The 23,152-nt window shown below is 37.5% G+C and overlaps 1 protein-coding gene across 1 annotated transcript; it reads right to left on the reverse strand.

The window, feature by feature from the left end:
- Positions 1-262: 262 nt before the first annotated feature.
- On the reverse strand, positions 263-18,021 carry LOC117406320 (UPF0524 protein C3orf70 homolog A). Its single transcript, XM_034010259.3, has 2 exons — positions 16,595-18,021; positions 263-1,228 (listed from the first exon to the last, which is right to left on the reverse strand). The coding sequence occupies exons 1-2, from the start codon at positions 16,776-16,778 to the stop codon at positions 627-629; spliced, it is 786 nt and encodes a 261-aa protein (XP_033866150.1). The 5' UTR covers positions 16,779-18,021; the 3' UTR covers positions 263-626.
- Between the last annotated feature and the right edge of the window lie 5,131 nt (positions 18,022-23,152).

A 23,152-nucleotide genomic window follows, 5' to 3' on the forward strand; every position in this document is an offset into this window, starting at 1 on the left:
AAATCATACTGGTGGTTTTGCGACGTGGACTATTGTTGGGACTAATGATTAAGAACACCAATCTTGTTTCACTTTAGCTGGTTAAAAGCCAGGCCCCCAGATGTGAAAACTTAAGCTAGTGAATTAGCTTCTACCCCACCGAGGTCAACTCAATTAAAAATGCTATCTCTACTCAGAATACACAACTTGACATACATACGAGTGACACTACATGACAGTTTATTTATGCTTCTTTGTAACAGCAAAAATACAGAGGCAAGGATTAAAACTGTTTGTATTTTTATTTATTTTTTTTATATAATATGTCAACACTGGTAGGAAATACAAGACCATGCTAGAATCTGTGTACAAGAAACCATGCTTGGAATTGTGTCCACAAGAAACAGGAAGTAGCAAAGAGGCTAATGGTTATCCTCTCCAACAGAGAGTTTAAGCAACTGAAAAGAGTTTAAACAAAGCAGCAATGTGAGCGCATCAGAAACAATTGTGTTAAGGTGAGTAATATGGTTGGACCTGAAGTTTCTGTAAATCCTTGAGGCTTACAAGGGACTCCTTTCTTGCTTGCAAAACTCCCTGTAGCAAAACTAGAAACTGTTTCCCCACCCATTCCATGAGATGTGGGTCAGTTAAACAGTGGTTTCTATATTTTCAATGATTTCTACAGTCGATTTAGAGGGAGAGAGCAGGGAACACTCGTCCTGGTCCCACAGACTCCCAGGGCTGGAGTCCTCATCTGAACTCAGATCGTCTTCATCCTCCGAGTCATCATCACAAGACTCCATGTAGTGAAGCCCCAGCGCATTAATCCCAGAATCCTCCGAGCTTGACGGAGAGGAACAGTGGTCCATTTTGGGCACCGTGACCTTTTCATTGGCCCCATATCCAGACGCTGAACCTGGGACTGCCTGTTTGCAGTTTGCGGCGTGTCTGACGGCTTGGTTTTGGGGCTGCGGTGTGAGGGGTGGCGGTGGCGGGGGAGGTCTCTGCACGTAACACATCTTGCCATTGATGCGCTTGACCTGGTAGTCATCAATGAAGAGGTCGGAGATCAGGCAGTACTTGGGTGACTCTGGGCAGGGCGGTGGCTGGAAGAAGGAGGCAGTCTTTAGAAAGCGTTCAGTCAGCGAGACAGCGATATCCATGGTGTCTGTGAGATCAGTAGGTGTAGCCGGGACTGAGGTGCTGGGCAGCTGCCCCACTGGTGTCATGGGTTGATACACGTATTTGCCTGTAAGAGATAGAGAGAGAAATACAGGGAATGAAACAGACATTTTCTATGGTGTGCATACCCCTGAAAAGCTACCTGCGTTCAATTAGTGCAGGCTATTGTGAAGTGTAGCTAAGTTGAAGGGTGTTTGCCGAACACAGCAAATCACACCAATGTGCACTCACAAATGATTAAGTTCACTGATCTATTAAAAAACAGTGGGTAGTAGTGGTCCCCCACCATTATGAAGCTGTATACATTTTCAGATCATTCCAGCAAGTTAGTCCCAAGTTATATGCTCACAAATTTTCATAAAAACAAACATTCAAACATCCGTATGAGACATAAATGTGTGTGTTTCAGTATACAGTAGTCTAGTGTAGTTTAAAATCCCCTTGTAGTTTCCGCATGTTATTTATTAATTCAGTATCTGTTTCTGGTCCCCACGTGTTTTAAAGCAATCATGCAAATCACACCTCTCTTAAATCTTCTGAATATTTCTTTACTTGCTTTCCCACAAGTGCCTGCCTTTGAGCAATTCTGTGAAATCTTGGATTTACTGCAGCTCCCCCATTTCACAAACAATCACTAAGGCCAAGGGTTGCAGTCAATGCAATTGTAACTAGCTGCTCTGGTTATCGTTGCTTGTTGCTGTGTTTCGATGGCCATGTTATATTCATGGATTTCACTAAAACTGTTTATCCAGAAATCGCATGGGGAGGCTTTCTTTGCAACATAAACGGGAACCGATTTGCAGCAGTCCTTAATACTTTTACTTTCTAACTTTTTAAATATGAATTCAGGACTGCCTAGTGAAATTAACATTAATTTTCCAGGGAGTATTGTTGGCGGCATTACACTTCCAATGTGTTTTATCCACCGAGTCAAGTATCAACACTAAGCCGTGGCATGGAAGTGTCATCACACAGTCAGCATGCCTAAGCAACCTTGCCAGCCATTTGGAATAGGGGGTGTCAGTGACCGGAATTTCGATTTTTAACTGTAAATATATTTAAAAAATTTGAGATGATCGTAGTGAATAATACAGTAGTATATTTCAAATAGCCTATCAAATCTATCTTCAATCAGAATATTTTATTATTTATTTCTTAGCAGACACCCTTATCCAGGGCGACTTACAATTGTTACAAGATATCACATTATTTTTACATACAATTATATTATTTTTTACATACAATTACCCATTTATACAGTTGGGTTTTTACTGGAGCAATCTAGGTAAAGTACCTTGCTCAAGGGTACAGCAGCAGTGTCCCCCATCTGGGATTGAACACACGACCCTCCGGTCAAGAGTCCAGAGCACTAACCACTACTCCACACTGCTGCAATATTGAAATTCATATCCCAGTATTGTTTTTCATGTGTACTTTCTGAAGATGCATTTTGAACATTTTTCTTACTGTTAAAAAGTCCTTAAATAAAACCTCCTCACAGACAGAAATGTCACGGTTATCAGATCAATGTGTCTAAAAGAAGTATATGTAACCTTTCAAGTGATTAACACTGTCAGGGAACTCATATTTTCTCATTTTCCGCTGTGTTAACTCTGTACTCAATGTGTGACAATTTTCTAATGTTGCCAATTAAACACATACCATCAGTTACTGTCACCTTATTTTTTTTCTCTCTAATGTGGTGAAACTTTTAATAAGCCTGAGGAACCTCCCCTTTGCGATGTCATTACTGAAGGCAGTGAATGAACCATTAGCATGTATACATGTAAACATGGTGGATGCTGCATGGATCAGTTTCAAGCCAAAAAGACATGAGCGGCAATAAGGGTGTAAAAAAAGAATATAAATAAAAAGAGAGATAAATCAACCTTCCGCCACCCTGAAGGAATAGTTCACTTGTCTTTAAGAACTGCAAAGCTGAGCCGTTCTGCCTGCTCAAACTGAACTGATCATCACACTCAGGAATGGCTATTAAAAGTTTTTTTTATTATTTACTTTCAAATTGTGCCAGTGTTCTATGCACAGGATGATCTGTATATAAGATATACATACTGGGATTGTGACAAATCCTTAATTGTGATTGGTTGAAATTGAGGAACTAGCTGCCTGCAAACTCTCCAGGCAGTCTGTGTCGTGTTTGTATTTGTAGTTTTGCTTTTTCAAAATATGTGTTCCTCGTCTCCCATGAAACAATGCAAAACTTAACCACAGGATCTCATTAATGCAAAATTCAGCGACACATTCTGTAGTTTTTAGTCTGTATTTTCTAGTCACAAACCTCTATTTTATTGGACTGTTCATTGTGCATTTTAATGTATAGTTTAAGTCTATCTTCCCTATTCATGTTGATTCCGATGCCTATTGTTATAATAAATAGTAAAATAATGATACTTCCTAATGGTGCTACCATAAATACGACTGGATCCAGAATATAAAATAACATGTATTAGCCTTTAGACATTGCCAAAAATAATCTCTCTATAGATATTAAAGCAGGGGAGCTTGTATGCATTTTCAGATCCACTGCCGCACCTACTACTGCTAAGATCTCATAAACCTTTTAAACTGGCAACTTCTCTGTAAAAATCTATCTGCACCCTTCACTTTGACCTGTGAGTGGGACCCAAGATAATCGCCATATTGGTGTCATGTGACTTTTCGCTTTCCTTTTGATGAGAGAGTTTCTTTTTCGGTTCTCTGTGTGCAAATCAGAAGCAATTAAGTTTCTTCTGAAGAGAGACATTGTTTTCTCATATGGCACCTCTGTGACAGGCATCAGAGGTAGCCCACCCAATAGCTTTTTGACAACGTCACCAACCAGTCATACTTCACAAGAGTCGCACATAATGATGTGCGTCACTCAGAAATGCTCAGAAATTCCTAATCCATATTGGTATTATTTATCTTATCAAATGAGACATTTTAGAGATTGGTATGTAAAATCAAATAATCCCCCAATGTGGGTAACAATTGTTGAAAAAATTGCCTCCCCCTACAGTTTAAAAGACTTATTGTTACATGGCCCTCCATCTGCTATGCAGGGCAGCTCTATTTTTAGATTTGCACATAACATTTTCAAAAGATCAGCCCTACTTTTAAGAGACTTTAAAATAATTTATTTCAGTTCAGGTCTCTGGAATAACCCAAAAATGTTGTATAATAGGAAACCACTATTTAATCTCACATGGAGTAAGTCAGACATTAACAAGGTTGGTGATTTATTTGAAGAAAATGTATTCTCTTCTTTAAGATTGATAAAGGATAGATATCATATCCCGAGTGGAGAAACAAGAATTTACCAACATATAAAAAACTCTTTAATCAACTTAATCCCTCAACTTCGCTGTCCTAATCTGACTAAATTTAAGATATTTTTATTAAATCCATTGAATTTAGAAGGTTTTGTATCCAAGTTTTACAAACTATTAAAAGGTAATTGTTCATCTAAATAACATTAGTTTGAAGTCCAAATGGGAGACAGAATTAACAACTCCAGTAATGGAATCATCCTGGAATAGGATCAACAAGAATATAAAACTGTCTTCACCAAATGCCAAATTGAGATCAATTCAGTACAAAATTATAAACCGAATTCATTATACTCCTGTCCGATTATTAAAGTGTGGTTTGAAGCAGGATGACAAGTGCTGGAGATGTGACTCTGTAAAAGGCACACTTTTACATATGTTATGGAGTTGCAACAAGCTTAATGATTATTGGACTGCAATTTATAGACATATTTCAAATAGTTTACAATTACATATCCCCTACAATCCTTCTATTGCAATCTTAGGAGACAAATCTTCAACTTAGAAAATCACAGTCTAAATTACTACTTACTTTACTCCTTATAGCTAGGAAAATTATACTAACTTCCTGGAAGGACAGTGAACCCCCCATTGTGGCACTTTGGATGAATTCTGTACTAGATGTAATTAACTTGGAAAGAATAACCTATGCTTTTTTAGATAAGGATTCAGAATTTACTGAAATATGGAATAGAGCTACCTCCTATTTTATGGATACAGATTTGAACTAAATTTGAGTTATACTATACCAATGTACATGTATACCTATGAACTAAACCTGTATATGTATGAACTACCCATTGTTATTGTAACCTTTGATTCTGACCACTTTTCCCTTGTTCCAACTAATTTAATATATATCTGGAATGTATGAGAGTTTAATATGGATCTGTCGATGACATTTGTGAATCATTGATGTATTATTTTAATATGTATTTATTGCATGTATGCAGATGAACTGAATATGTTTTCTTACAAGAGTGTACATTTAAAAATAAAAGTAATAAAATATTAATGGAAAAGAAAATGCTCAGAAGATTGCTCAAAAGTACTGCCTGTCTAAGTGACCAGCTATACAACACCCACAGACTGTGTAATAGATTCCCTTGGGTGTGGACAAAGATAAAAGCAATATTTCCTGCTTTTATCTTTCCCATGCAGATGTGGATATTAGAGCTGTACAACAAAATTAAACTGTGTCTGGTGACCCTGGCCATTCTTTTTAATTCCAAGTTGCACTCTAGTAACTTTTCAAGCCTGTCCTAATCCCCTCCCCTCCCTCATTTCCCCTAGCTCCTCTATTTTTGGCAACAGCTGATACTCTTTGCCAGAGCACCCCAGTGCATGCATACATTTCTGGTATCAATTAGTTCAATCCTTGATGTACAGAAAGTCATCAGATGTGGATTTTCTAAGATTACGCTTAGCCGGGTTGCTGTTGCTTTAGTGTCTGACTCAATTGCCAGGGATTTATCATAAATATTTGCAGTGCAGTAATAAAACGTTGCTGTTACAGTGACTGTGGAAATAAACCGGTTTTTATCTTTGTACTGCCAGTTCTTGCATCTGTAATCTGCTTAACACACACAGAACAGTACTGAACCTGATGACAGCTGCTCCTGACAGGGGATGGGTGAGTATTTTTTATTCATTTATTTGCCTTTTCTTAAAGGTTTTATTTTTATCCCCCGCTGGTGATACAGTGGAGAGCTAAAATTCCTGTAAGTCCCACCTGAAAGTATTGTATATATCTCAAGACCCACTAGTCCAGTTGTGATGAAACCTGCTAAGGACCTTAGTTATTGAGGGTATCATAAACTGTATGTCACACTTTTACAAAATTCTAGAGAACCAATTCTTAATCTTCTTAATCTCTGGAGAGCATCAGAATTTGGGGGTATAGAAAGGCACCTGTCTATCTGTCTCTATGGTAGCTTTAATGGTGGATGTACACTGATGTGCAAAAGTTTTAAACATGTTGTGTTTTTCTACTCTGATGCATTATGAGCATCAACTGTTTGCTCAAAGCCTCCACTAGTGTTTTCTACTATTATAACAACCTTGACTTGTATAAAGAAAAAACAAGAAAAAATAGAAAGAAGACAAGCGTTGAATTGACAACAGAACTGGCAGAAGGCACAGGTGTCGTTGACTTAAATGATGTGTTGCAGTAAGAATACCTCTGTTAAGAAAGGGGAACAAGACTAAAATGCTAAAATATGCACAAGAACACAGAAATTGGACTATGGAACAATGGTCAAAGGTGCTTTGGACTTGTGATGGATGGACAACGACACCTGTGCCTTCTGCCAGTTCTGTTGTCAATTCAACTTTTGTCTTCTTTCTATTCCTTAAGGATATTATCCAAGTATTGCTCATCCTTGTTAGACAGATTTTTGGGTCTTCCAGTCCTGGGTTTGTCAATTATTGATGATGTTTGTCTGTACTTGTTGATTATGCTTCGGATATCACACCTTGAAAATCGAGTGATGCAAGCTTTTTCAATGTTTTTCTTTCTTTATGCAAGTCAAGGTTGTTATAATAGTAGAAAACACTAGTGGAGGCTTTGAGTAAATTGTTGATGCTCATAATACATCAGAGTAGAAAAATGCTACATGTCTAAGACTTTTGCACAGCAGTGTATGTCACTGACATTTTTACTTGTTTCACTCAAAGAGGCAAGATACTATACCCAGAGAGCTCTCCTTAATGAAGCCTGTAACTAGATGTGCTGTGCTGTGAGTGATCTGTTCATAACCCTGGATAGATTTACTGTAGTTAATATTATTTTCACTGGACTCATATTGGCCACTACATGATCATACAGAGGTAATTTTTAAATATTACAGCTTTATTGTAATGTATAAGGGCACACGTCGTATACAAACAGGTGGGGTTGTGCACAAATGCTGTCTAATAAACCCTTAATCTGCCAAAGCATGTTGACAATAACATTAAGCATACTGCTAATAAACAGACCACAAAGGTTTTATTATTGTTTCATTAACAATGGTACAAATTTGGTGTATGGTGTAATACGTTTTAAATGGTGGTTTACAAAATGCTGACACATCATATGTATGTAGCAGATAATTTTCAGCCCCCAGATGTATTGACAGTGGCACACACCTCATTTACTGTCAGATACAATCCAGAACTTGATTACATTATCCTCTAAATCCTGTCTGTATCCATTCCACCTCTTTCCAGCTATCTGATTGGAGCAGCTTTACAGCATGTGTGCTAGCTGACACGTCAAAAGAAACTGTGCACTGATGAATTTGTAATCCCAGAGATTCCTGAACTGTGTTTAAATCAACATTGCTCTCTCTCTGTACACTCAGTTCAACACCAGCATCCTTCAAAACACACAAAGGGCTCATCAAGACAAGCCTGAAAAGAAAGTGTGACATTATGCCCTAACTTTTTTTTATGACTGACAGGTTGTTATTCATGCACACAAAGCACTACACTTGACTTAAGTGTTAGCATTGTACTGAGTTGTAAAAGCGTACAGTATGTATTTTGAAAGCAAACTATTCACCATTGTGTTAGAAACTGTCGGCTCATTGTTATAGCTGGTAGATTTTCCGTTTTTGATTTGACCCTTGTTTGGATTGTGAATAGACATGTTCAGCCTGTTCATCATTTAGCAAAATAACCCACCACACACTCAGAGTAGAGTGATTCCTGTGGTGACTCACTGCAAATAACTACAAATCTCCTTCACCTCCAAAATCAGAATTACAATGTATTGCACATTATTGTTTTTTTATTAACTTAAACCTAATTGCTCACAATGGCACTTACTGTAGAGACATTCAACTTAATTGACAGTACAAGCTGGTAAACCTGCATATTCACCACTATATTTTTCACAAAAACATTGAAACACATTTAACAGGAATAAAATGCTTTTATATTTAATAAGATATTTATAAGGGAGTTCAATTGCATAAATAGGTGCACAGGCTTATACTTGGGTTTACATTGTTTGCTGTGTAAATGCAGTTAATTATTTTGGTTCATGTTTTTCACCTATGCTTGAAGATTAATGCAAATAGAAGACGTATCTATAAATATGCAAAACTATACAACAGAATGGAAAACTGTGGAATTATCATGTGTATTTTTTTTTTAGCAGTCTGTAATCATAGGATTTCGAGGCACATGCTGCGTATAGCAGGTACTTAGTTAGGACCTTGCCGAGAAAGATTAGTAAAGAGAGACAATAATAACAGAATAGTGAGATTATAAACAACTTGGTTTGTACCGCCCGCGTACTATAGAGCAATTGTGTAGAGAGATAATGTTCCTGCCTGCGGGGCTCCTTGTTAGGAGGATCGCGCATTTGCCTGTGCACGGAAACCTTTTGTTTAATAGGATTTGAAGAAATGTTTTGACTGTGAATCGTGTAAAGGCTACTCATATTGCTACTCAAGCACTCATGTTTATTTATCCTTTTTTTGTTACAAAAGACAGCCCCATAACATCTACCATCAATTTCAACTACCCTTTTACATGGGCCTTGTTTAATTCTGAGAAAGCATACAGGCTATACTGCACTTCACTCCCATAACCCTCCTGCAAGAGATGGGTGCACACCACAACCAGAAGCATAAGCCTTGCAGAAAGAGATGGGTGCACATTGTAAAAAAAGTCAGAGCATAGCACCAATAGCTCTATTACTGCAAGGAGGAGAGGAGAGCTCCCAGCTGAATTTTTAGAAGCAAAGAGTAGGGAAAATCTGTCACTATGCTCCCTCCCATACCCCCCGGCTAGACAGGAGTTCCCCACAATTAGCAATGAAAGCAGAGATCTCAAGTTTTGAACACATGCACAAGATTATATGAAAAATAATATGTGATGTCACTGTTTGGATATAAATCACTCATCCCCTACTAATTACAGTTAAATAGTTAAAAAACAATCATTGATCATCAACTCCAAATCCTCATCATCTGTCACTAGCTCACAAACAAAGGAAAATACAGACAATGCACATATTCTAGATTTGTAGGTAACATTTTATCATACATAATAATGCACAACTGACCCTAATTGTCTGAACAGTTTGTATCTTTTAAAACAACGTTGATTTGCATCAGGTCAAAAGAAACATTAAAATCACAAGTCAATGGAGGCTGTGTGGTCCAGTGGTTAAAGAAAAGGGCTTGTAACCAGGAGGTCCCCGGTTCAAATCCCACCTCAGCCACTGAATCATTGTGTGACCCTGAGCGAGTCACTTAACCTCTTTGTGCTCCGTCTTTCGGGTGAGACGTAATTGTAAGTGACTCTGGAGCTGATGCATAGTTCACACACCCTTGTCTTTGTACGTCGCCTTGGATAAAGGCGTCTGCTAAATAACCAAATAATAATAATGCATTTACTAAACAAAGTCTATGGTAGGTGCAGATTATGAACAGTTACCTGAATTACATACAGTCGTATTTTAACTTTATCTATACTATAGGATTACGTATACTTCTTGCATTATTTTGGTTGTGTCAAAGTGGAATTGCCATTCTGATGCAAAGGATGACCACTCTGGGATGAATTTTAACCAGAACACAGTTGAGAATAGATGCATGCCTTGTATTTTATGTGGGGAGTGTGAGAGTGACAGACAAGCTTCAAATGCTAACGCATTTCAAAACACTACAGAGACATGAGACTTGAGGGCTCTAAAGCACTGCAGCACTCACTCCCATAGATCCCGTGGCTTTCCATTTATAGCTTGTTACTTTTGGAATGTCACCTATATCAAACTAATGGCAAGTGCAAGACTGTTTTTGTTATATCCAAATTATTATCATTAGTGGGGTATTGACAACAAACATCAGATTTCCGTGCTGTTTACTTGCACTTTTTTTTTTTTTAAAGAGTCCAATGAGAGTTTTGATTTAATGTGTTTTATTTGTGCTCCTCATCAGTTATCAATAGAGGTAATCTGCTGTGTCTTCATGCTTGAAAACACACTATAATCAACCACGCAGATGGGGTGATTTATCTGTAAATCGATGGGTACTCCAGAGAGCACAGTAATCTGCATTTCAATGCCCTGGCCTGGGCTGCAGTGTATTTAGCACCTTGCATGCTGAGCCTTAGCTTTGTTGCAGATCATGCATGGTAATCAGTGCACATAAGAGCACCCGCTTAATCCCTGGGGTATCTGAAATCCAACTCCTGAGTGCTTTGTTAGGATAGTGAAGCCTAAAATCGCTCACATCTAAGGATGGCTTGCTTTCCAATTCTGAAACGAGAACGAAAGTATTCAGCCATATTGTAACCCATGATAATACTCTAAGCCAAAATGATACTAGAATACGGTCATTGTGTGTACAGAATATCGACGTACAAAAAACGAATTGTGTGGATGGCTGGTTACCAATAGGATCTGTGCCCAAAATAACCTGTGGGCATAATGTGAAGGCCAAGATCTGTATCCTTTCTCCCCGGTTTAGAATGTCCATTTCTATTACCTCACCGCTGCAACTCCTCACAACAGCTCAGGAAACTTAAATTACTTTTTTTATTCTGTTTTTTAAAAGGTCAATAAATCAGGCCCCCAGGGAGTCATATTTGCAGGCTTAAATATGGCCAAACCGGGGGAAGTTAAACAAACAGGAGTTACCGAATAACAAAACTATGCTTAATCATATTTAGTAATACTAAAAAAAAAACACTGTAATCAATGAGTCTATTTTAGTCATGTAAACAACGGTGGATCTAAATACCACCAGTCAGAAAAATACTGTGAAATGAGGTCTGCAAAAAATTCAGTTTATAATAGACAGGGTGGCGTTATGGACACTATAGTTGAAATAGAAACTAGTGTATTTTTAAAATTATAAGCAAAAACACAATATTTGTGTTTTTAAATTCCTTTGGCAAAATTTGCTAGTGACCTTGAGCTTGGCTTTATGGAGCTGCCATATTGAGGTCAAGTACTTTTTGTTTTCCAGTTAATAGTCAATGGCCAGCTTTACTAAGCTCCAGTGTAAAATTTCCCAAACTAGTAAAGGAAAAAAAAATCTCAAAACAAAAAATTTAAAATAGATTTTGTACTTCAAGTGGAGCAAACTTTGAACTGAACGAGAAGCTTAGCACTGTAAACCTAGTCCCAAATGCTTTTAGGTATTGAGTTTTTGATACAAAGCTGTATTCTGATTCTGTCAAGTTGTATTATCAGTATCATCCATTAAACACTGACCAATAAAACAGGGCATATTTTCTGCATCGCGCATGTAGACACTCCCGCGTTTCACACAACACAGCATTATTTCTATTCAGCAAAAACTCTGGCATCTAGTCTGCAAAGAGTGACACAGTGGTGTTTTAAAATTCCATGTGCGGTCTCAGAATTCCACAGAACACAAGACTGAAATCATCTGAAATCACGGAAGCAGAAACTACTGTAAAGGGTTTTTGTGAAGATCCTGTTAAGGGTTAAGAGATTATCTGTTGGCCAGAAGACCTTGTGCTCAAGCAGGACAGTTATTGTTTTGTAACCGAGGTAAATCCGCACTTGTCCATCTCCCAGGTACCTATGTAAACAGTCCTTTAATGAAGTCACTAGCACTGGCTCCCTGCCCGTTAATGTATTACTCAGCATATTGGTATGGTGTGCCGTGGTCTTGTCTTGTTTGCACAGTACAGCAGCTCACAGCGGAAGAGTGCGATACACACTGCAAACCTAGGCTTTCTTTTGTATGCTGTTGTGTACTTAGTAAATATGATTTCAGATGGCTGCCATGACCCTTTCTTTAAAGTGATTCCAGCTAACAGACTAATTCCATACTTTTGAAGGAAGGCTATGTTTCAGCAAACATGTAGTTTCATTTTAAAACATGATATCTGGTACTACACTAGGTAAAAAATAAAATCGGTTTGCAGGCCTTGCTTTCACTGCTGAGGTGAATGGACCTAGGAAGTGAAACCATTAATAGATTTCCTGGTGGGCAAAGCAAGCAAACTGAGAACTTTTTTTAACCTAGGTGTCATGGTTTAAAATGAAAATACATACTTGCTAAAACATAGGTTTCCTTCAAAACTGCACGTGTGTTTCTTTTAAAACAGACCTACAGGGTTGGCTGATTTAAATCAAGTCGACTTAAATCACTGATTTAAATCTCTTGAGTGTGTTTGGACTGACACAGAAAGAGGAACTCAAAGAAAGAAAAGTAAAAGTAAAGAGTGACTGGGATGAGCGAGGAGTATTTTTCTCTGGCGCACTCCATCGCTAAATTCTTGTAGTTCACATATTGTAGTTATTATTATTATTATTTATTTCTTAGCAGACGCCCTTATCCAGGGCGACTTACAATTGTTACAAGATATCACATTATACATTATTTCACATTATACAGATATCACATTATTTTACATACAATTACCCATTTATACAGTTGGGTTTTTACTGGAGCAATCTAGGTAAAGTACCTTGCTCAAGGGTACAACAGCAGTGACCCCAACGGGGGATTGAACCCACAACCCTCCGGTGCAGAGTCCAGAGCCCTAACCACTACTCCACACTGCTGCCCTGTTCACATTTAGAGGATGCAATCAATGATAAATAATTTGCTTTATATATGTATTCATTTAAGATTGAGTAATTTAGTATGTAACTATTCACAAACCACCATTTCCAACATTCTTAAAATTTCGAAAAAAAATAAAATAAAATCGCCAACCCTGCAGACCTATATAGTGAATTGATGTGCATAACAAGTAAGATTTATGAGACTATTGTTAGCTGCAACCACTTTTAAAAAATGCACATAATAATGGGTTTTATTACTTTTTGAAAATCGAATGAATATCCGAACGAATATTTAAATTACGAGCGAATATCCGAACATGAAAATCTTGCGATTCTGCGTTCATCCCAGCACTAATAATATATATATATATATATATATATATTATATATATTATAAGTAAAAACATATATATATACAGACGTGCTCAAATTTGTTGGTACCCCTCCACAAAAAACGAAGAATGCACAATTTTCTCTGAAATAACTTGAAACTGACAAAAGTAATTGGCATCCACCATTGTTTATTCCATATTTAATAGAAATCAGACTTTGCTTTTGATTTATATTTCAACATAATATTGTAAATAAGAAAACAAATGAAAATGGCATGGACAAAAATGATGGGACCGCTAACCTAATATTTTGTTGAACAACCTTTAGAGGCAATCACTGCAATCAAACGTTTTCTGTAGCTCTCAATGAGACTTCTGCACCTGTTAACAGGTAGTTTGGCCTACTCTTCCTGAGCAAACTGCTCCAGTTGTCTCAGGTTTGATGGGTGCCTTCTCCAGACTGCAAGTTTCAGCTCTTTCCATAGATGTTCAATAGGATTCAGATCAGGACTCATAGAAGGCCACTTCAGAATAGTCCAATGTTTTGTTCTTATCCATTCTTGGGTGCTTTTAGCTGTGTGTTTTGGGTCATTAACCTGTTGGAGGACCCATGACCTGCGACTGAGACAGAGCTTTCTGACACTGGGCAGTACGTTTCGCTCCAGAATGCCTCGATAGTCTTGAGATTTCATTGTGCCCTGCACAGATTCAAGGCACCCTGTGCCAGGCGCAGCAAAGCAGCCCCAAAACATAACCAAGCCTCCTCCATGTTTCACTGCAGGTATGGTGTTCTTTTCTTTGAAAGCTTCATTTTTTCGTCTGTGAACATAGAGCTGATGTGACTTGCCAAAAAGCTCCAGTTTTGACTCATCTGTCCAAAGGACATTCTCCCAGAAGGATTGTGGCTTGTCAATATGCATTTTAGCAAATTCCAGTCTGGCTTTTTTATGTTTTTCTTTCAAAAGTGGAATCCTCCTGGGTCTTCTTCCATGGAGCCCACTTTCGCTCAAAAAGCGATGGATGGTGCAATCAGAAACTGACGTACCTTCACCTTGGAGTTCAGCTTGTATCTCTTTGGCAGTTATCCTTGGTTCTTTTTCTACCATTCGCACTATCCTTCTGTTCAATCTGGGGTCGATTTTCCTCTTGCGGCCGCGCCCAGGGAGGTTGGCTACAGTTCCATGGACCTTAAACTTCTTAATAATATTTGCAACTGTTGTCACAGGAACATCAAGCTGCTTGGAGATGGTCTTGTAGCCTTTACCTTTACCATGCTTGTCTATTATTTTCTTTCTGATCTCCTCAGACAACTCTCTCCTTTGCTTTCTCTGGTCCATGTTCAGTGTGGTGCACACAATGATACCAAACAGCACAGTGACTACTTTTCTCCATTTAAATAGGTTGAATGACTGATTACAAGATTGGAGACGTGTGATACTAATTAAAGAAACTAATTAGTTTGAAATATCACTATAATCCAATTATTTATGATCTTTTCTAAGGGGTACCAACAAATGTGTCCAGGCCATTTTAGAATATATTTGTAGAATAAGCAATAATTCATCTATTTTCACAGCTTCTTTGCTTTATTCTATGACATACCAAAGGCATGCAAGTATACATGATAAAATAGCTTTTAATTTCATCACTTTTCAGGAGGAATGAAGCATTATTTCAATGAGCTGTAAGGGTACCAACAAATTTGAGCACGTCTGTGTGTAATTATATATTATATATATATATATATATATATATATATATATATATATATATATATATATATATATATATATATACTGTATGTATATGTTTTTACTTATAAGCCAGGTATGCAACAAATATACAAAACAAAAGTATACAAAACATAACAGGATATTAAACAGGAAACATTACGAAAATGTAAATGATGAAAAGTAACCTTTGTAAGAGTGGGACTCCTGGACAATTAAAAAAAAACACACACATTGTGCACATTGTGGATTCCGTTTGAAATACCAGCTATGAAAAAAAACAAAACTGCTGATTATGTGCCATGTACAGTACGGTGTATCTCTGCTTTTGCATAAGTAATTTCCATCACATAGATCTAAAGTGCTTTTGTGGTGCTTGTATGTGAATAGTGCTTAATGAACCAGTTTTGCACTGTAAAGTAGCTGTACAATAGCACAGTCATTACCCATAGCCTTCACAAATCTGTGTCTTAACAGACAAGGATATTGCAATCTATCTGCATCCAACAAACCCATACTGCAAAACATGAAAGCCTTAGCGAAGCAGATACGGAGCAAACTGACATTTTAAATATAATAAATAGAATTGAATTATTTGGAAGATACTCCCTTAGCTGCAGTTATTAAAATTGAGGTCAACATCAATTTAATTGAATTCGATTTGAAATATGTGAATGGCCAGTTGAAATCTTAGAGGGCAGGGTGCTGCCTGCTAAAATCCTGTGTGCTGTAGGCAGTCTTTTAAAACTATGTCTAAAAGCATTGCATAATATACAGTATACCCCTACATTTGCTAAACAATGTACAACTACAGTATTCTCTCATCTGCAGAACACTGAAAAACATGCACATGATTTAATTTGTGGTTTTTAATCACATGATACTTCCCTCTGTTTCCCTTCAGTTTAGGTCAGAGTTTCTTCCAAACAGCGGCTGGGTGTTTCCCCTCAAGCCTGCTAGGGTTTGGAACACAAACCCCATTTTCCTTTCCCTAAGGCCAATAAAATATGTGTTTTCTTTCTTCAGACCTGATGTTCCTGCTAATCTAGACCAATAGACCGCGAACAACATAGGCTACAACTCCATCATGCAGAGTAACAGAAGGGACACGGTGAAACAAGTCAATATGGCAAATCGAAAATGTGTTAAAACGCGCACAACATTACCGTTCAGCATGTCCATTACTTTATATAACAAAAAAAAAAAAAAAAAAAAAAAAAAAAAGCGACGCAGACGAGTTTGTATCGTAATTTTTAAGCATTAAGAATGGATGTTCACAAGTTTTAAAATGTTTTTAAAAAACACAACGTTGTTTTTGCATAGAACAAATAACAAATACGATTCTAACAAAAGAACATACACGGCTTTAGTACACAACATAATTGGGCAGTGACTTCCTTGGAATAAATATCTTACCGTATTTAATTAAGCCGCTTTTCAAAACCATTTGAACCAAATAAAAAGTTATCAATATAAACTGAACAGAAAGAAGGTACTTACAGTGACACCAGCCGAGGTGACAGCACCAGTGCAGTTTAAAACACTTCCCATGGCTATGTGTGGCACACATCGAGAGCCCATCACAAGGCAGAAAGTCGGGTCTCCCCGCGCAGCTCCTCGCGAGCGCCTGTGCCTCGTCCAACTTCTCACTTTTGGGCACCTTCTGGGCTCCCAAAGAGGTCATCGTATTGATCCCGGGACAAAACCAGAAGGAATACTGCGATCACCGCCCTACTGTCCGTACATGTAAGGGGTGAATGAAGAAGGCGTCTGCGATGGTGTTAGTTAAATGTAACAGCCAAGAACAGCTCCAGAAAAATTGTGAAATGCAGGCAGTAAAATAATAATAATAATAATAATAAAGTCTCTGCTCAAGAACACTTGGGAAAGCAAGATTGCATGCACTCAGAAATGTGTTTTTCAGAAAGCCTGCTTAACGGCAAACGCAGGAAACAGTTAATTTAAAAATAAACAATAGGGAAAAACAATCCGAGCGATATAGGGTATCGTATGTCAAGTTAAAGTAAAATATAAAATACAGATTTAACTATATATTCCTAGTAGACTATACTCGTACAGTACTGATTTATCCGAAAAATATATTTCATTAAGGTATAGAATAAGCCACTTTCCAACGATATGGTATAGGTCCTTTGTGCTGTTTTAAATCCAACTCAGTGAACGGAAAAGTCCCCCGCACATATGATTAAAAACGCAGACAACAAAAGGAAGTGTTTTTGTCGTTTCCTCTCCAGACGCCCATCTGAGATTTTATACTTTAAGACTCAGCACTTAATAGGGAAGTCAGGGAGTCCGGTCACTTTCGTAGCTAAACTGAGAATCGTCCTCTTCCCCTTCCTTCTGATGGTATGATTTTGAAATCCGAATCACTTAACCCAGCTGAATGTCTGTCTTCTTTATGATTAAATTAGCAAAGCGTACAGCTAATACAACATTGATTCACGTTCTTCGTTATCTTATTACTTTATAATTAACAATTCCAGTGGATCCTGATTGAGAAACGAACAAAAAACATCTCCAAATATTCAGTTAGACACAGACTCCTGGATGCATTTTTATGCTCAACTTTTAGTAGAAATAACACACTAATTCTGCAAACGTCATTGGTGCACTATTCTGAAATTGCCATCAAGTCTGTGATATGCTTGTGTAGTTAATAAAAACAAACCTTCAAAAGCTGATGTTTAAATCAAGTTACTCCTCTTTTTTGTTGTTGTTGTCCTTTAAAACAAATGCCTCTTTCATTGCCGTCTGTCCTGCACTTTAACTGTACTAGCTGCACAAAAAATATATCATTTGGGAAGGTGGGAAAATAAAATGACGTTGTGAGAGAGAAAGTCTATCCTCCCGTACTGGAGCCATCAAGCAGGCGCGGGAGCTCTGGAACCAGAATGAGGAGTAAGGAGGAGACAGATTATGCTCAAAAACGACAGCAGGTGGAGCTAAAAAATAATTATTTTTTTCTTGCAACAGTAAAAGGAGTAAACTGGATTGCAATCAGTGGGATGACGCTAATTTGTAGGAACATACAATGCCTATTATTAGGATAATATAAAATACCACACACTTTTGTAAAGACTGTTGTATTTTCAATAAAACATATCTGACTACCAGTAAAATACACATTCATACTCAATATTTAATTTAGTATACGAATGTGTGATTACACTTGAATCTTATTCTACATAGAAAAAAGTAGTATTCTGTGCTACTGTTTAAAACCAAATGCAGTGATTACCAAAGGCAAAAAGTTTGGATTTAAAAATAAATCCGATTATGAACCCACTACCTTCCACACTGCAGCCCAGCCCTCTAACCACTGAGCCACTCAAGCCCACTACCTTTCACACTGCAGCCCAGCACATGAAACCACTTAGCTTCTTGAACCTAGAAATATACAAGAGAGAAGCTTATATTTCATGTACATTACAAAAACCTAGGCAGTGATGTCTGAAGTATAATAGGGTGCTATAGATTTTCATTTTAACATTGTCCAGATTTCGGGTCCCTAGTCTGAACATTTAAAACATATCTATATCAAAATTCTCCCCCAAAGCTAAAGGGTGTTTTTCAAAGTTTGCTGTTTGATGACTAAACTGTCTTTCCTTGTTATTTCCTCTGTTTTATTGACTGCACTGGCCCGAGGCTTTCCTTGTTCATCAGCAAAGACATAAATGTGTTTTTGAAAACCCTAGAAGGAAAGCAGAACTCCTGAAAATAACACAAAACACAAACAGTTACTTTTACTTGCATGCTCTCCTCATTCGATGTTAGAGTGACCAAAAAATAAAGCTTAATTGTGATTGTGGCTAAGAATATATTCCATAAATGACCTGCTTTGCACTCCCATTAGCTACAATGTGCAGTTAAAAAAAAAAAATCCTGTTATAGAAAACATGTATTTTTCATTTGTAAAACATGATATCTGGTACTACACGAAGTTAAAGAAAGTTCTGTTTTCATGCCTGGGTTATTTCATCTCATCTTCAGTCAATTGAAGAAGCAGCTGATTGGTTAAATGACAGAAAACACTGCAAACATATATGTTGACTATAGTAGTACTATATATATTTTACAAAGCCGAAGGATAGAATTTCAAAAGGTGCAGTGCCCTTATAAAAGTATAATAGTAAAAACATGGCAAAGTGTAATAAAGCACAGCGATAGGTAAGCATTATAAAGCCCACAGAAGTGTGGTAAGGCATATTAAAAAACACGGCAAACCATGGTAAATATGATAGTATAGCCATGGGAAAGACATGAGAAAACTCTTATAAGGTCGCTGTAAGATTCAGAGCAGTGACTGGAATTTGGAGCTACCTTGAGCTACAATTAAAGAGCCTTTAAAGAGCACTGACACATGTGCCTGCTAAGCTGCTGGTGAGTTTTGTGTTTTATTTTTTTTGTTTTATGATTGATTATGTGTTTTTTTTATTTCCTTCTTATTTCTTGTGTTTGATGTTGTTTGCTGTGGTGGTGGGAGCCTCTTGCCAGGTCCTCATTGGAAATGAGAATTTGTTCTCAATTGACTCTTCTGGATAAATAAAGGTTTTGATTGATTGATTGTACTTAACATCGAAATTCATTTTTGTGTTCTTTTATACGATCCACTTATATTTTAATGATGTCTGTAATCATTCAGAGTTCTTATTGCAATTACTCCAACACTGTTTTTTGTTTTTGTTTTTTTAATTGAGGTGCTTTGACATACAGCTATGGCCAAAGGTTTTGCTTCACTGAGAATTTTAGAATTGAGACATAATTAGGCTTGTTATTTGATTTATTTATTTATTTGGCCAAATCGACGATTAATATCTAAAATTCTTTCTAAAATGTTTATTTTAGAAAGAATTTACGTTTTTTTTTTATCTTTATTTTTCCATTCAAGCACAGAATGTGTGAAATCGACAGTTATGCTTTAAAAAAAACACTTTTTAAGCCATTGAGAAACGTCTTATTTAGCGAAACACCTTTATCATATTCAACATGCAACAAAAACATGGTTACCAACATTCTAATTGAAATAACGTTTGCTCAAACCGCAGAAAACGCAGCATATAAAAGTGTATTACACAGACTTTTATAGCATAAATTAAAAACCATATGCACAGAACAAAACATTAGATAGTTGAACAGAACTAACTTGCAATTATTATTCCAGTCTGAGCTCCCCCTCTCCTGCTTCAGCATAGCTGGACTGAACAAGAATCACTGGAAGGTAATGCAGACGGCCCGCTTCGTCCTGCCGCGGAGACTTCAGCTATCGGTCAGGGTATTGTGCACAATATTCATTAGGTTTTTTCCTCTTGCGCCCCATTTTCAAATCAAACTAGTAACTGTCACCTTATACCTATAGCAAAAGCCTACATACACGTTAACCTGCTAATTTAAAAGTAGGCGCTTTGAATAACAGGCGCTGTAGCTGGCAAATGAAAGTGCACAGTCCGTGCAGGTGATGATGATTGACAGTCATTTAAGCAAATGAGAGCATTGTAGCGCTACTTCAGTCAACGAGATCTGTCAGAACAGGGTTAAACAAACTGCAGTACTAACAGACCACTGATATGATTGACAGCAACCCCCAGCTATTCAGAGTAGAAACGAGACGGGACAGACAGTAAGTATAAAAACTACACAAACTAGAGAGGATTTCTAAATGATTGTTTTTGGTAAGAACATAGCGAGAGGTTTTACCAACGTTTATCCTATATAAATTTATTTCAGTTTTTTGGGGAATTCGACGTTTAACGAGCTTTACCGATTAATATCGAAAAGTACCAAGCCTAGACATAACTGAAAAATAAAAACTATATGAACATAATTTAGATCTTTTATTTAGCATCATGTAATCAAAGAAACTACAAAATGATGTCGCAGAAGTCTACCGGAAGCCATAATAGTAGTACAGTATTTCATATTAGATTTTGAAATGTCACATTTTTACATTTTATATGGAAAACTGCAAAGCGGTATGTAATTCAATATGTTAATGTAACATTATTGAGCAGGTTTCATTTGACTTTATGAAGCAAAATTAGTTAATTCTATAGGGTGAGTCAAAACCTTTATCCATAGCTGCACATGGTTCAGACCGTGTGATGAGAGTGTTTACCATTGCAATATGAAACTTGGTTATTGTATGAGTAAGTGTTATCAATAGACATTTCTTTTTTCAAGCCAGCCCAAAGCCTGATTGACACTCGACTTCTAATGTATCTGCAGCGAGTAGAAATGATTGCATTCACATTCATTTCTGGTTATGGAGAATATATTATCTGATTCAGCCCAGATAAAACCTGTCCATTCCTTCTTTTTTCTTTATCTACTGCTCCTTGACCTGTCCTAACTCTGTTTTATTCAACTGTTCCTTGTGAAATATCAATACGTTTGATTTCTTTGGTGGCTCCACCGTAATTCACCACCAGAGAGGGCAGTTTTATTAAGTCAGACCATGCATCATCTTCATATCGTTTCGGTTTATTGAAAAGCAGAAGAGTTAGATTTATACCCCAGTGCAGTTTGTATTAACACCACTACACATAGCACGGCACAAGGAATGAATGGAAACGATGTTCATTACCCAACCTAAAACAGGAACAGACCCTTCCAGTCCATGTTTTTGTTCCAGCCTTGTTCTTGAAGAGTAGGTAGATTCATATTGGATTGTCTTTTTTTTCCCTCTTACCTTTTAATAGTGTTGCAATCATTCTGTTTGCTTCTTTTGCAATTACTCAAATATTGGTACTCTCCCGCCTAGACTACTGCAACTCCCTCCTGGCTGGCCTCCCTGCGTCCGCCACCCGTCCGCTCCAGCTCGTCCAGAACTCCACCGCTCGCCTGATGTTCTCTCTGCCTCGCTTCTCCCATGCAACTCCACTACTCCGCTCACTCCACTGGCTCCCGATCACCGCTCGCATCCAGTTCAAGACTAGCCTACAGATGCCTTGACCAGACTGTACCCAGCTACCTCCAGACCCTCATCTCTCCCTACACCCCCACTCAACCTCTCCGCTCCGCCTGCACAAGACTGGCTCTACCTCCTCTACGCTCCCCTGTCTCCAGAGCCCGCTCCTTCTCCACCCTCGCCCCGCAGTGGTGGAATGACCTTCCTACAGATGTCAGGACTGCCCAGTCCCTGACCACATTCCAGCGCCTCCTCAAGACTCACCTCTTCAGAAAGCACCTGTAGAACTCCTCTGTTTTTCCCCTGGGACACATATCACCCTTCCTTAAATGCGCTTTACTTGCTCTTATCTGCCCCCTATTTTACTGCATTTAATCCTGTACTTCAGAGTACTATAATCTGCCAAGTGTTTAATCTGTAGTATTTTGTATTTAATTATATCCTGATGTAACTATCACTAACACTGTTATCTGCTGTATTACTGAATTGTATTTTGTCACACTTGTACTTGCTTGAACCAAAGTAATTGTATTCATCATTGTATTTATCTTGCTCTTAATTGTATTATTACTTGCACTGTGATTCTTGAAATGTATTTGTTTACGACTGTAAGTCGCCCTGGATAAGGGCGTCTGCTAAGAAATAAATAATAATAATAATAATAATAATAATTGTGTTTAAGTGCTTTGAAAAAAATAAACACAGAACTGCGTAATTATTCCTGCTAAAACTGGAGTGGAATAGCCTAAGGATTGGAGTTGCCTACCCTCAATATAAAATCTGGGCTGGCAGTGATAAGGTTTAATGTCATTTTAGTCTCCATCCGTAACTTCCACTACTAAATCATAAATTCTAAAATAAAACTGTACGCATTGGTGAAGGCATTATTAACAGTAATAAATATCTTCTTTTCTACCTATAAGCAGCAATAATATGGTCACATAGCTCAGGCATAGACACAGTGCCAGTTCCAACAGAACTAAAAAAAAAAAAAAAAAAAAAAAAAAAACTAGAAACTCGCCACATTCCCATCATTCTAGGAAACATGTTTTTTTTTGTTTGTTTGGTTTTTTTAAATGATGAAAGCACTTTCAGATCAGATGCTGAAGATATTAAAATGCTTCAGTGGGTAA

The sequence above is a fragment of the Acipenser ruthenus genome, chromosome 10, assembly GCF_902713425.1.
Source record: "Acipenser ruthenus chromosome 10, fAciRut3.2 maternal haplotype, whole genome shotgun sequence".
Lineage (NCBI taxonomy): Eukaryota > Metazoa > Chordata > Actinopteri > Acipenseriformes > Acipenseridae > Acipenser > Acipenser ruthenus.